At 43.8% G+C, this 15051-nt stretch overlaps 2 protein-coding genes across 13 annotated transcripts in view; both read right to left on the bottom strand.

The window, feature by feature from the left end:
• The window catches only part of LOC110123631 (zinc finger protein 585A), a 60164-nt gene that overhangs the window by 6575 nt on the left and 38538 nt on the right, over positions 1 to 15051 (bottom strand). For all 8 annotated transcript variants that reach the window (XM_070451749.1, XM_070451750.1, XM_070451751.1 and 5 more), the window contains 2 exons: positions 14975 to 15020; positions 2232 to 2327 (listed from right to left, as the gene is read on the bottom strand). The gene's annotated coding sequence lies outside the window, so the exon portion shown is untranslated. The remainder of the gene's footprint in view (positions 1 to 2231; positions 2328 to 14974; positions 15021 to 15051) is intronic.
• The window catches only part of ZNF793 (zinc finger protein 793), a 29875-nt gene that overhangs the window by 8906 nt on the left and 5918 nt on the right, over positions 1 to 15051 (bottom strand). For 4 of the 5 annotated variants that reach the window (XR_011482343.1, XM_070451835.1, XM_070451832.1 and 1 more), the window contains exons 2-4: positions 14975 to 15020; positions 3246 to 3375; positions 2232 to 2327 (exon numbers count right to left, since the gene is read on the bottom strand). Coding sequence is in view for 4 of the 5 variants with exons in the window: in XM_070451835.1 (XP_070307936.1) it covers positions 2232 to 2327; positions 3246 to 3375; positions 14975 to 14989 (241 nt within the window). In the remaining variant the exon portion in view is untranslated. The remainder of the gene's footprint in view (positions 1 to 2231; positions 2328 to 3245; positions 3376 to 14974; positions 15021 to 15051) is intronic. The other variant, XM_070451833.1, reaches the window with a different exon arrangement.

Here is a 15051-nt window from a genome sequence, read left to right as displayed (position 1 = left end):
TGTGTTTACAATCATCTCTATTTTGAGGTCATGACAATTACTTGACCTGATGTTATATCTCACTATTTAATGTATTAATAAGGAAGCATATCAACTACTATCCACTAATATCATTAATATTTTGACATTGCATTTTCCAACTTTATTTCAGTTAATCACTGTATTTTAGTAATTTGTTTTTCATGTAATCCTAAGGATTTTTTTTACATACATAAAAAAAGGAATCTATTAGGCTTCACCAGAATGCTTAAGAGCTCTATGGCACAAAAATGATTAAGAATTCCTGACTTAAAGATGTTCAGGCATGAGATAATTTGGGCTCAATTTTAGGAGAAGTCAGTGGAAAATGAAAAGTAGACAGGAAGATTTAAAGTCATTTTTCAAAGGAAAAACAACAGAACTAGCACATATGCAAAGAACAATTAGAAGACTCAAAATGAGTTCATGGTAGACAAACACTGGAATGAGAAGTAAGCTGAGGTAGGTATATGCATGCACCTGTGTGCATGTGTGGTGGAGGGGAGGTAGCAAGTAGAAAAGAGGATGACTTCAGTTTTTGTCCCCCCAAAACCAGGGATGAGTGGATACAACTATGGAGATGATCCACAGACTGGTAAAATGGTGGGCAGGGGAGCCTAGGTGGTACAAGGGGGATAAAAGTTGGTAAAATGGCAAAGAGGCTAGTTGTGAGCATCTTATGATTTCAGAATGGATGAACTCTTTAAGGGAGTTACAACATTGAGAAGAGAATCAAGTCCAGAAGACAGAAAATACAGCAGTCCTTTGGAAGGAAAAGGCTGGGTTGCAACCAGGGTATTAGTATGAGAGGATATAGAACACTTAGAAAGGAGGGCTGACTGGATAACTTTTTTACAATTATATAAAATTCTTGAAAGATGGGAAAGAAAAGGTTGATAGCCAGGTTACAATGGTTTCAGGAAGGTTGATGAGCAATTTCATGAAGCAAAATACACCTCAGAGGGCACCATAGTGTGATGGTTAAGAATACTGGTTCTAGGGACTTCCCCAGCAGTCCAGTGGTTAAGACTCCAAGCTTCCACTGAAGTGGGCACAAGTTCAATCCCTGGTCAGGGAACTAAGATCCTACATGCATGTGTCATGGCCAAAAAAAAAGAATACTAGTTCTAGAGCCTGACCACCTGAGTTTAAACCCTCATTTGGTCCCTTACTTTGTTATATGTTCTTAGACAAGTTTCTTAACTTTTCTGTGATGCTTCCTCATTTGTAAACGGGATAATAAAAGCTAGTAATAAACACCTCACAAGTGTTTTAAGGACTTAATGAGTTGATGTATGTAAAGGATTGAGAAAAGACCTGGCACAAAGTGAGCACACACTGAGTGTTGGCCAGGAATTCTAATGCTGTTTCGGTCACTACTACAACCAGTGAAAGCTGGATAGTGGTAATCTTAAAGACATTATTTTGGGGAGAAGCATGAAAATGACTTGAATGTTTGAAGGTTTTATCTAATATTTAATTCAACTATGTGATTACAACACCAAGTATAAATGGCATAAAGTGATCTGGAAACAGATGGCACTGACTCTTCATGCTAAACTCATGACTTCATTGAAGAAGCAGAAGTCCAGAGGCATCCTAAAGAGTAGGCTACCAACACTCAGAGTACCAGGGATTATTGTTGAGATATTTTATAGAGCTGATGGGAGAGGGGCAGTTATTCTGAATATTAAATAGAAGGGGTTAAGACAAGCTAACCTCAGCCTTCTTCACTATCCAACTGTTCCTGGTCACTTCCTGGGATTCACTGCTTCCTCCTCTGTGACTTAAGGAAATTAAGGGACTCAGGGATAACTTAAGGGATTCAGAAAGGATGGGAAGTGAGACTGTGAGTATGGCAGGCAGGTCTGGAGCCTTTTACCCCAATACTGTTAGAGTAGAGGTTAGAAAGGGACCAGCAAGAACAGAAGATTCACAGAAGCTTATTTATAAGAATCCCTGAATGTGAAAGAGAAATGTACTGATAACCTCAAGAGAGAGAGAGAGATCAAGGATTCTGGAGAAAGGAAGATGGAGCAAGCACATGGAGTGGGATGCATAGAGACTGAGGGGTCACCAAGAAGGCTAAAGCTCTCAGAGAAATGTCTCCAGCTGCTTCAAAGCTCTAAGGCTTTGAAAAGCTGGACCCTGAACAAAATTCTAAAGCTGCCAGCCTCCCATAGTACATCTTTTGCTGGATTGATCATACTTACCCCGGCAGTGGCAGCCTGAGCATGCTGCCTCACAAATCCAGGGTGCTTCTTCCTGCTCCAGCCGGAGGATCACGTATGGTTTGGTGCCTTCATAACCTGTTCCAGAGAAATGATCCAGGCCTTGGGCTAAGCTCCGTGATCGTCACTCAGGCAACATTAAAGGCTGCACAACAGACATTGTACTTGGGAGCAGACTATACACACACCTTGTCCAGAACTCAAAAGGAACTAGTCATCCAGGACCATTGAAACTCAAGCCACACTTGCTGAGGCAACACAGTATAAGGGTTAGGAATGCACACTGTGCAGCCAGACTGCTGGCATTCAAATCCCACTTTGGCTCTGCTATGTACTAGGTGGGTGACACTGGGCAAGTGACTTCACCTGTCTGCCTCAGTTCCCAAAATGGTAAAAGAGTGGTACTAACAGTACCTACCTTGTAAAGCACTTATGCAGATTACACAAGTTAATACTTTTCAAGTGGCCAGGGACTTCCCTGGTGGCTCATGGGTTTGATCCCTGGTCAGAGAACTAAAACCTCATATGCTGTGGAGAAACTAAGTCTGCACATTGCAACTACTGAAGCTCATGCACTCTGGAGCCGTGCACCCCAGCTACTGAGTCCCTGCAGCACAACTGGAGAGTCCCACGTGACACAATGATCTCACGTGACACAACTGAGACCTGACCCAGCCAAATAAACAAATATTCAAAGGAATAATAAACAAAGTGGCTAGAAGTGTCTGGCACACAGAAAATATTCGGTACTTCAGTTACTTTTTTAAAAATATTAAATAATTTAATTTATTTATTTGAGTGCACCAAGTCTTAGTTGCTGCATGTGGGATCTAGTTCCCTGACCAGGGAATGAACCTGGGCCCTCGGTATCGGGAGCTCGGAGTCTCAGCCACTGGACCACCAGGGAAGTCCTGGTACTTCAGTTATTTTAGCAACTGAAAGAAGAAAGGTGGTCATTCAAGCATGATATAGATTGTGCGGCAGAACTGTTCTTACCCACTGAGACAAGGTTGCTGTAGGTCTCCAGCATCACATCCCGGTACAGGGCCCTCTGTGCAGGATCAAGCCCATGCCACTCCTCTTGCGTGAAGCCCACTACCACGTCCTTGAATGACACAGGTCTCTGCTGAAGATGAAATGACACTGGGTCATGTGGGGAAAATGCAGGCAGAAATGGATGGTCCTGATTTTCTATAATGTTCATAGGTTAGAGCTTATTTTTTAATTACTTACTTAAGTTTTTGGCTGTGCTGGGTCTTCCTTGTAGCACGTGGGCTTTCTCTAGTTGCAGCAAGCAGGAGCTGCTCTTTGATGCAGTGCTTGCTTGGGCTTTTCATTGTAGGGGCTTCTCTTGTTGTGGAGCATGGGCTCTAGGCAAGCAGACTACAGCAGTTGTGACACATGGGCTTAGTTACCCCGAGGCATGTGGGATCTTCCCAAACAGGGATTGAACCCATGTCCCCTGCACTAGCAGGTGGACTCTTATCCACTGGACCACCAGGGAAGTCCCAGGTCAGAGCTTATTATGATAATTTTTTTATCTTTTTTACCTTTTCTGTTCCTGGCTTTGGGTTCTATATGGTGGGATTGGAAGCCACTGTCATTTATACTTTGAGTCAACACATACTGACTGAAGACTGTGTGTCTGACACAGTCGTGGTCGCTAAGGACACAGTCATGGATGACTCCTGACCTCAAGGAGCTCACAGCCTGGCAGGGACAGCAATATGTAAGGCCATCAGGGTGAGATGGTAAGGGATGTAACAGCAGGGTATCTGGGCTCTAGCATGCAGAGAAGTGAACTGTCCACTAAAATTATCAGGGCCTAGGACTTCCCTGGTGGTCCAGGGAAATGACTCTGAACTCCCAATGCAAGGACCTGAGTTCAATCCCTGGTCAGGGAACTAGATCCCATATGCTGCAACTAGAGATCCCACATGCTATAGTGAAGACAGAAGATTCCACATGCTGCAACTAAGACCCAATGCAACCAAATAAATAAATATTTCAAAAAATTATCAGGGTGTAGTGAGGCTTCAGTGCTAAGGGATGTGTGTGCAGCTGAGTGTTCTCTGCAGAGATGGAGAAACTGCCTTCTTTGCAGAGGGAACAGCACAGGGCGAACAAAGGCATGGGGCAACAGTGATGTGTAAAGGCAGCAACTTACTCAGTTACAGGGGAGAGTACACAGGCCTGTGAGTTATGATATGATGGACTTGAAGACAACAAGAAATCTATCAAGGAAGTGGTGTGTGTGGAAAGCACATTCTAGAAGGCATGTGAGTTTCCTGCATCCTGTGCCCAGTGGTATAATGCTAACTCTAAGCAGACTCTGAAAAGATGAGGACATACATTATATCCCTATAGTAATCACTAACCTCATAGTGCAAAGAGGTGTACTGAAGTAAACAAAGATAATTCTAAGAAATATCCCATTAATCCACACGAATACATACACTCAAGAGAAAAGAAACAGGAACAAAAGCAAATGGGACAAATAGAAAACCCATTACCAAAGATAGATATAAATCCAACCATATCAATAATTACATTTATATTAAACTATATTAAATTATTGGAGAAGTAAATGGCAACCAATTCCAGTATACTTGCTTGGAGAATCCCACGGACAGAGGGGCCTGGTGGGCTACAGTCCATAGGGCCGCAGAGTCTGATAGGACTTAGCAACTGAACAACAACATATTAAACTGAAGGTTTATTTAATACATGATTAAATGCTCCAAAAACGCAGAGACAGTTAGACTGGATAAAAAAGGAATACAGCCTACAAGAGATACAGAACTCACAGATAGTTTGAAGGTGAATGGATGGAAAGAGCAATGTGATGGGTGACCTGGAGGGAGGAGAAAGGAAAGACTCTGCACTAATGCAGATGGACGATGATGCTCCTAAGTAGGACAGAAACAGTGAGACAGAGAAGGATCACTGTGAGGAAGAGCTGAACCTGCCCTTAACTGGTTGTGGGGGGTGAAGAAGGTCTAAGGTTGACACTCAGGTATCTCAAAGGCAACCGGGTGATGGTGGTGGTAAACTGGAGTTGACAAAAACAGCAAAAGTGAAGAGGACACGCTGTGCTGGGACACACAGGTGGAGACACTTGACAGGCAGCAGGATGAATAGATGAGCCATGTCAAGATCAAGGTCAGGAACAGAGCTAAATCTATAGGAGGTGCCAGCACAGACATGGTAGCTCGTGGCATGGGATCTCTCTGCAAGGAGACAGGATGAGCAGAGCGCTCAGGCCAGAGCCCCAGGGCACACTAATGAGTAAGAGGACAATGCTAGGAGAGTTCAGCTAGAGACCCAGAGGAGGAATATAGTTTGGGAAGGAGGCTCCACAGCGTGGCAAGCCTCAGATGATAATGTTCATGCAGTCAGTCCTCTGATTTAGGGCACAGAGAACAAATTCTTCAAAGAGCCCCGTGCCCTGGGACAAGACAGCTGCTGAGAGAGCTCCACCGGTACTAACCTAAGAAGGCATCTGTTGTGATATTGTGATGTATTAAGAAATATATATATTTGGTCTTCTTGCCTGATTCCGGGCACAGAGCTTCTTAAACCCTTTTAACTTCCAGAGTAACAGGAGTCATAGGAAGGTCTTTTATTTTTATTTATTTATTTTTTATTTTATGGAAGGTCTTTTATTAGTAGTTAACAAGCCTATGTCAATCATATCAGAGTTTATACTAATGATGTAACTCTTTGAGGATGGGTTCTGGTTACCAGAGGAACCAACCAGGTATTAGTTGGTTGGGACCTACAGCCAAATATCCCCCAGCCTCTGAGGACAGGAAAGGGACTTGCGATTAAGCTAATCATCAAAGGCCAACAATTTAATTAATTATGCCTATATAATGGAACTTCCATAAAAACCCTGGAGAGCTTCCAGTTTGATGAACATACCCAGTTTTGGGGTATGCACCCCAAACTCTCTGGAGACAGAAGCTGCTGTGCTCAGGACCCTTTTGTATCTTGCCATACATACCCCTCTATCTGGCTGTTCATTTGTGTGTGTATTAGTCACTCAGTCATGTCTGACTCTGCAAGCCCATGGGCTGTAGACAGCCAGGCTCTTCTGTCCATGGAATCCTCTCCAGGCAAGAATACTGGAGCGGGTTACCATTCCCTTCTCCAGGAGATCTTCCCGACCCAGAGATCGAACCCAGGTCTCCTGCACTGCGGGCAGTTTCCTTACCATATAAGCCACCAGGGAAGCCCAGTGGCTGTTCCTTTATATCCTTTATAACATCCTTTAAAATAAATCTGTATTAGTAAGTAAAGTGTTCCCCTGAGGTCTGTGAGTAACAGAAAATTATCAGTGGGGAGGGACCCCAATTTATAACTGGTTGTGAAACAGGAAGGAAGGGGGCAGGGCACAACCTTTAAAAGAATGACACAGTTATGGAGGCTACGACAAAAACTGGTCAGAACTGATGGGGTCCAAGACAGTGGAAGATTCAACTTCCAGTGGGCCTTGAGCCTCATTATATGCCCACTGTAATACATTAGCATATGTTAAATGACACACCCACATGTGCCATGACAGTTACGAGGACAACTATAAAAGGCCAAAAAGGTGAGTGGCAGCCCAATTTATGAAAATCCCTACCCTACTCCAAAATAGATGGAATAATCCTCCCACTCATTGTTCAGTCAGTCATGTCCGACTCTGCAACCCCATGGACTGCAGCACTCCAGGCGTCCCTGTCCTTCACCATCGCCCAGAGTTTTCTCAAACTCATGTCCATTGAGTCAGTGATGCCATCCAACCATCTCATCCTCTGTCATCACCTTCTCCTTCTGCCTTCAGTCTTTGCCAGCATCAGGGTCTTTTCAAATGAGTCAGTCCTTCACATCAGGTGGCCAAAGTATTGGAGTTTCAGCTTCAGCATCAGTCCTTCCAATGAATTTTCAGGGTTGATTTCTTTTAGGACTGACTGGTCTTGCAGTCCAAGGGTCTCTGAAGAGTCTTCTCCAGCATCACAGTTTGAAGGCATCAATTCTTCAGCACTCAGCCTTTTTTACTGTCCAGCTGTCACATCCACACATGACTACTGGAAAAACCATAGCTTTGACTATATGAACCTTTTTGGGCAAAGTAACGTCTCTGCTTTTGAATATGCTATCTAGGTTTGTCATAACTTTTCTTCCAAGGAGCAAGCATCTTTTAATTTCATGGCTGCAGTCACCATCTGCAGTGAGTTTGGAGCCCAAGAAAATTAAGCCTGTCACTGTTTCTACTGTTTCCCCATCTATTTGCCATGAAGTGATGGGACTAGATTCTGTGATCTTGGTTTTTTGAATGTTGACTTTTAAGCCAGCTTTCTCACTCTCTTCTTTCACCTTCATCAAGAGGCTCTTTAATTCCTCTTCGATTTCTGCCATAAGGGTGGTGTTATCTGCATATCTGAGGTTATTGATATTCTCCTGGCAATCGTGATTCCAGCTTGTGCTTCATCCAACCTGGCACTTTGCATGATATACTCTGTATATAAGCAGGGTGACAATATACAGCCTTGATGTACTTCTTTCCCAATTTGGAACCAGTGCATTGTTCCATGTCTGGCTCTAACTGCTGCTTCTTGACCTGCATGTAGGTTTCGCAGGAGGCAGGTAAGGTAGTCTGGTATTCCCACCTCTTGAAGAATTTTCCACAGTTTGTTGTGATCCACACAGTCAAAGGGTTTAGCATAGTCAATGAAGCAGATGTTTTTCTGAAACTCTCTTGATTTTTTGATGATCCAATGGATGTTGGCAATTTGATCTCGTTCCTCTGCCTTTTCTAAATCCAGCTTGTACATCTGGAAGTTCTCAGTTCATATACTATTGAAGCCTAGCTTAGAGAATGTTGAGCATTACTTCACTAGTATATGAAACGAGTGTAATTGTGTGGTAGTTTAAACATTCTTTGGCACTGCCTTTCTTGGGGATTGGAATGAAAACTGACTTTTTCCAGTTCTGTGCCCACTGCTGAGTTTTCCAAATTTGCTGGCATATTGAGTGCAGCATTTTAACAGTATCATCTTTTAGGATACGAAATAGCTCAGCTGGAGTTGTATCACCCCCACTAGCTTTGTTCATAGTGATGTTTCCTAAGGCCTGCTTGACTTCGGACTCCAGGATGTCTGGCTCTAGGTGAGTGATCACACCTTTGTAGTTATCTGGGTCATTAAAATCCTTTTTGTATATTTATTCTGTGTATTCTTGCCTCCTCTTCTTAATATCTTCTGCTTCTGTTAGGTCCATACCATTTCTGTCCTTTATTGTGCCCATCTTTGCATGAAATGTTCCCTCGGTATCTCTAATTTTCTTGAAGAGACTTCTAGACTTTCCCATTCTACTGTTATCCTCTATTTCTTTGCATTGTTCACTTTAAAAGGCTTTCTTATCTCTCCTTGCTATTTTTTGGAACTCTGCATTCCCTCATTAGCCTATGAAATTATCTAGTCCATAAATACTAACCACCCCATATTCGGTATCTCTTGCCTTCTGAGATGGCCCCCACTCTCTCTGTGGTGTGTGTTTCTCTCAGGGCCATTCTCAGCTTATTAGAGGGACCATATTCTATGGAATGTGTGTCTCTGTAAATAAATCCACTTCTTAGAAATATCAATAACCTCAGATATGCAGATGACACCATCCTTATGGCAGAAAGCGAAGAAGAACTAAAGAGCCTCTTGATGAAAGTGAAAGAAGAGAGTGAAAAAGTTGGCTTAAAGCTCGCATTCAGAAAACTAAGATCATGGCATCTGCTCCCATCACTTCATGGCAAATAGATGGGGAAACAGTGGAAACAGTGGCTGACTTTATTTTTCTGGGCTCCAAGATCACTGTGGATGGTGATTGCAGCCATGAAATTAAAAGACACTTGCTCCTTGGAAGGAAAGTTATGACCAACCTAGACAGCATATTAAAAAGCAGAGACATTACTTTGCCAACAAAGGTCTGTCTAGTCAAGGCTATGGTTTTTCCAGTGGTCATGTATGGATGTGAGAGTTGACGGTGAAGAAAGCTGAGTGCTGAAGAATTGATGCTTTTGAACTGTGGTGTTGGAGAAGACTCTTGAGAGTCCCTTGGACTGCAAGAAGATCCAACCAGTCCATCCTAAAGGAGATTAGTCCTGGGTGTTCATTGGAGGGACTGATGTTGAAGCTGAAATTCCAATACTTTGGCCACCTGATGTGAAGAGCTGACTCATTTGAAAAGACCCTGATGCTGGGAAAGATTGAGGGCAGGAGGAGAAGGGGATGACGGAGGATGAGATGGTTGGATGGCATCACCAACCCAATGGACATGGGTTTGGGTGGACTCTGGTTGGTGATGGACAGGGAGGCCTGGCGTGCTGCAGTTCATGAGTTCTCAAAGAGTTGGATACGACTGAGCGACTGAACTGAACTGAACTGAACCTACCACTTTGTCTCTCACTGAATTCTTCCTGTGATGAGACATACAGAACCTGAGCTTCATTAAGTCCTGAGACTGGATATGTGATTTCAATGAAAAGACAATGGATTTAAGTCCCAGTCTGGGTTTTGGCTGGGTTGAAGTCCCAGTCTGAGCTTTGTGGTTACAGTTGGCCAGAAATTCAGATGATAACCTGGGATTTGCTGTTGGCATCTGAAGTGGTGGTGGTGCGGGGGCAGTCTTGTGAGACTGAGCCCCTAACTTGTAGGGTCTGCACAGAATTGGAGAATTGTTTAGTCTGGGGAAAAAACTTACTCTTGTGAGTAAATAGATTTTCCTTTAGTACTTAAGATATATCTTGAAGTGACCTAGAGAATTTAACCTTGCCCAAGGAAAGGTCTGACCTCAGTTCCCAGAAGTTAATCTCTAAGCCCCTGGAATGTCCTCCTAGATAAGAGTGTCTTGGTTTACCTGGGGCCTTGGGCTACACCAGGTATTCTAACAACATGATTTCTGGGGGAAGCTCTGGCTCACAGGCATCAATTAGTTCAGCCTCCACTAGCAGGCAATCATGTCTACTTGACCAACCCCCAAATACAGCTCTGGACACTAAGGCTTAGGTGAGCTTCCTGGTTGGCAATACTCTGTACCATCACACGTGGTAGTTGGGAAAATTTTTCACTGTTCATACTCACTGGGAGAGGACACATGGAAGTTCAGTGTGTGAACACTCCCGGACTCTGCCCCAGGCGCGTCTTTTCTTGGCTGATTTTAATCTTTGTACATCTGCTGTAATGAACCCTAACTGTGAATACATCATTCTATGGGTCTTTCTAGCAAATTATCAAAACTGAGGGTGGTCTTGGAAACCTCCAAACTTAAAAATGCTGTCAGAATGAGGGTGGTTTCGGGACTTCCCTGGTCATCCAGTGGTTAAGAATCCGCCTGCCAATGCAGGGTACAAGGGTTTGAGCCCTGGTCTGGGAAGATCCTACATACTGCAGTGCAACTGAAGCTGTGTGCCACAACTACTGAAGCTTGCGTGCCCTAGAGTCTGTGTTCTGCAACAAGAGAAGTGACCATGATGAGAAACCCGTGCTCTGCAACTATAGAGTAGCCCCCGCTCTCTATAACTAGAGAAAGCCCATGCACAACAATGATGACCCAGCAGAGCCAAAAATTAATTAATTAATTAATCAATTAATTTTTTTAAAAAGAAGCAAGGGTGGTTTTGTGGACCACTGTCTAACTTTACAGTCACTGACAGACACGAGAGGCAATAGGGCAGATCAGCTAAAAGCATGGACTTTGGGGCAGGACTTACTGAGTTCAAATACAGGCTACACCACTAAATGCATGACCCTGGGAAAGCTATTTAATGTCTCTGCCTCAGCTTTCTCATCTGTTGAATGGAGACAATAATAATGTGTCTCTCAGTTATTACAGTATGAGGTTTAAATGAGTTAATATGTGTCAAGCCTTTAAACTGTGCCTGAAATATGACAGTGCCACATAAAGGTACCTATGTTACTTAATGAGAAAAAAGACTGTAAGTCAATATTTTAAAAATCTGTTAAGAAAGGGAAAATAATTCTAAAGGACAGAAAAAGGGAGGGTGTTAATGGGGTGGAGAGCCCTAGCGCACTGCACAGAGGCAGTGGCACCGGCCCGCCACCTCTGGGAGTGGCCAGAGGAAAGAAGCATTGAGAGGGCCCTGCAGAGAGAAAGGGGCTGAGAGCAGCCACTCTCCACTCCCAGGAGACTGCAGGTCTCCTTGATGAATGCTACTGTGGCACTTGAGCAGTGGCCCACGTAAGGAGATGTGAAGACAGGACCAAAACCAGGATGGAGGCAATGGAAGCTGGCACGTGGGACCCTAAGACTCACACAAAGGCCGTGGAACAGAGAAGGTGCCAATTAGACACCCTCACTAATGCCAGAACAGCATACTGTGGTAGCGGGTGAGCAGCAATCAGGCTTCATCTTAGAGCACAGGGCGTAGCTCTGGGTGACAGGCTCTGGGTCAGTATTCCCCAAACAGAGCTAACTGGAATGGGATGGGATAGGATGGAGTGGAGTGGAATGGGATGGGATGGGATGAAACAAAATGGGGGGGAATAGAACAGAAGAGAAAAAAGTAGAAGAGACATAATTTTGCACCTAAAGGGCCATGCCATTTTCAGCAAACATAGGGATGAAAAGGATGGATGAAACACTGAGGCTGTAAAATCAGAAAGACTTAGGTCTCCTGCATTGGCAGGTGGGTTATTTACCACTCATGCCACCTGGGAAGTCCTAAATCAGGAAGACTTGGTGACTGAGTGTGAGATGGAAGGTGGAGAGACGTCAAGGGTAAGTCTCAGGGTCTGGGCTTGCCTGGGGGTTTGGGTTGGTATCATCTCCTGAAATGAGAAACAGGGAAGAAGAGACAGAAGGAATTCAACTTTGCACACATTAAACTGAAGGCAGCCACAGGCACAGATGTTAGACAAAGGGGTCTACAGATTTTGGAGCAGGCCTGGGCTTAGATATGGAGGAGGGAGCCACAAGCAGACTCAACAGCACCCACCTTAAGAGTGGATGAAACTGGGACTTCCCTGGTGGTCCAGCAGTTAGGACTCTGAGCTTTCACTGCCAAAGACAGTGATCTCTTCAATCTCTGGTTAGGGAACTAAGATCATGTGATGCAGCCAAAAAAAAGAAAAAGAGTGGCAACCCAGAGGCCCCAGAGAAGGTCGAACCCCACAGAAACATCAGTGTCTAAGACATAGGCTGTAGGGAAGCACTACCCCTGGCATGAAGGAAGGAGGCCTAAACTTAGTAATTAGTTATAATAATAACTAGTTATAAAAATAGTAATTAGTTATTAAACCAAACACATAATAAGGACAAAGAGTCTATTTCAAGCACTTTACACATATTAGTTCATTTAATTCTACTCTCTGAAGTAAGTGCCATTATTCCCATATTAAAGAAAACTGGGGCAGAGAGGTCAGGGACTTGCCAAAGTCATACAGATGGTAAGGATGGGGATTCAAACTCAGCAATTCAGTTCCAGGTTCTGCGCTCTTACCCTGTACATGGTGCTGCCTTTCAGACACAAGGAGGAGGCAAAAGGTACAGTCTTAATTCAGTAGAACAATCAAACAGCATCTTCTAATTTTAGCCTCAGCAAGGTCACCTGGGACCTTGGCCAGAAAAGTTTTAGTTAAGTGGGAAGAGAGGATTTTGGACTCAAGAAAGAATGAGAAGCAGGAGTGGACACATTAAGAGCAGGGAAATCAATTCAGAAGATGAAGGAGATCAGTAGAGAAAGGAAAGGACTTTTTGGGTTATAAGTGGTAATGGTTTCTAGGGTTGAAGTTACTGACAACGGTTGTAGGGACAAGGAAAAAGACCTAGGAAAGGGGGCAGGCATGGATAGATTTCCAGAAAGAGATGCTCTTGCTTGAGAAACACCTCCAAAAGGTGGGAATGTAGGAACTCAGGGGCTGAGAAGGAGACCTTCACCATCTCCTTCACCATCAAAAGTCAGTGAGGAAGGTGGGGGAACTGGTGACATCTCACACTGAGACTTGCTGGGGATAAGATGTTCAACTGTTTGCTGCAAAACTAGCAGAGACACTTAAAGAGGAATGACAGTAATTCAAATAATGAGCAGTTCATCATTTCCTTAATGTAGATACGTTGGATCAAAATCAGAACTTCTATAAACTTGGAGGAATCTTCCTGCCCCCTCACCAGCCCCACCAAAATAAATGTTTGTATTTTGACTTTCTTATAACTGAAATTGAGCATTTTGCTGCTATTACATGTGGGTCACAAAGCACAGAGGAGTTCAAACTTCCTGCAACTTTGACAGAAAACATTGTTACATCATTGGGGAGCTAAGACATGATGGTTTTGGCCACCTGGAGAACTGAATTTTGCTGTGGTGCTAACACTCAACTGCAAGGGAAGAGTTGAACCACTGTTGAAAACATGCTTCTGTATTTGTCAGTGATTGTTAAAAATTCTGTTCACTCTCTCAGTGCTTCTCATACTTTCAAGCACAAATGGATCATCCAGAGCTTGTTAAACAAAGATTCTCAGGCCCCACCCATAGTTAACCTGATCCAGAAGGTCTGGGTGGGGTTTGCCACTCTGGATGTTAACAAGCTTCCAGCAGGTGCCTATGTCCTGGGACCACACCAATAGCAGCAGTGCTGCCCTAAGAAGGTCACTCTTAAAAGCTAGTTTTCTCTTGGAAATAACAATATGCTTCTTCCTTATGGCCAATGGAAATCATGGGCCGTGTCTGCCTGTTTGCTGGGCTGCCAGGAAGTCCACTGACTCTCATTGGACTCGCTCCTTTGTAAATCTGTATTCCAACGAAGGATGTTTCCTGCATTGTTGCTTGAAATATCAAACCTGGACACTACCTGAATGTCCATAATATGGAGGATGGGTTAAATATTCCATGCATATGATGGAGCATTATGTACACTGTTTAAAAAAAAAAAAAAAGCATGGTTCTAGGTATAATGGTAAAATGTCTAGGATAGTTTAATTGGGCAAAAAGGGGAGAGCAGTATGTGTAGTAAGTATCTGGCCATTATGTCATTATGGAGAGAGAGAGATTGTGGTGTTCCACCCAAATTTCCCTGTAATACCAAGGTACTTCTTCCAGCTGCTAGGAGACAGCTGGCTATTGCAGGTGTGAAACCTATTGGGAATTTCCTTTGGCCAAAGGGAGCTACTCTAACCAATGTTATGTCCCCTCCTGGGGCAGCCTAAACCAATGACTGGTTGATTTCAGAATACAAAGGCTTCCTTGCCTCCACTCAGGACAACACTGAGGACTATCCCTGGTGGCTCAATGGTAAAGAACCCTCCTGCCAAGCAGGAGACATGGGTTCAATCTCTGGATCAGAAAGATCCCCTGGAGAAGGAAATTACAACTCACTCCAGTATTCTTGCTTGGGAAATCCCGTGGACAGAGGAGCTTGGTGGGCTACAGTCCATGGGGTGTCAAAAGTCAGACACAACGGAGCAACAAAACAACAACAACAACTATCAGCTCTAGAGCATCTTATAAGATCAGCTGATGCCTCTGTTCAACAACTTCCTCTGCCCACCTTGCCTCCTTCACTGACTTACAAGTGTTCTAAGAGCCTCCCTAGTAAACCTCCTGTGTGCAAATTTCCATCCCCAAGTGTTTTCCTGAGAACCCAACCTATGACGAAGCATACGTGGTTGAAATGCATATATTTTCTAGTTTCCCCAAGAAGGGAAAGTAGACTCATTAATGTCACACTTACCTGGTACTCGATCATTTTCTGTTGTTCTTGGGAAAAGATTTGCAGCCTGTGAAGATGGGGGTGGGGAAGAGAATGGA

The sequence above is a fragment of the Odocoileus virginianus genome, chromosome 20 (genome assembly GCF_023699985.2).
Source record: "Odocoileus virginianus isolate 20LAN1187 ecotype Illinois chromosome 20, Ovbor_1.2, whole genome shotgun sequence".
Taxonomy (NCBI): Eukaryota; Metazoa; Chordata; class Mammalia; order Artiodactyla; family Cervidae; genus Odocoileus; species Odocoileus virginianus.
The sequence above is the reverse complement of the archived record's forward strand: the minus strand, read 5'-3'. Positions and strand labels throughout refer to the sequence as shown.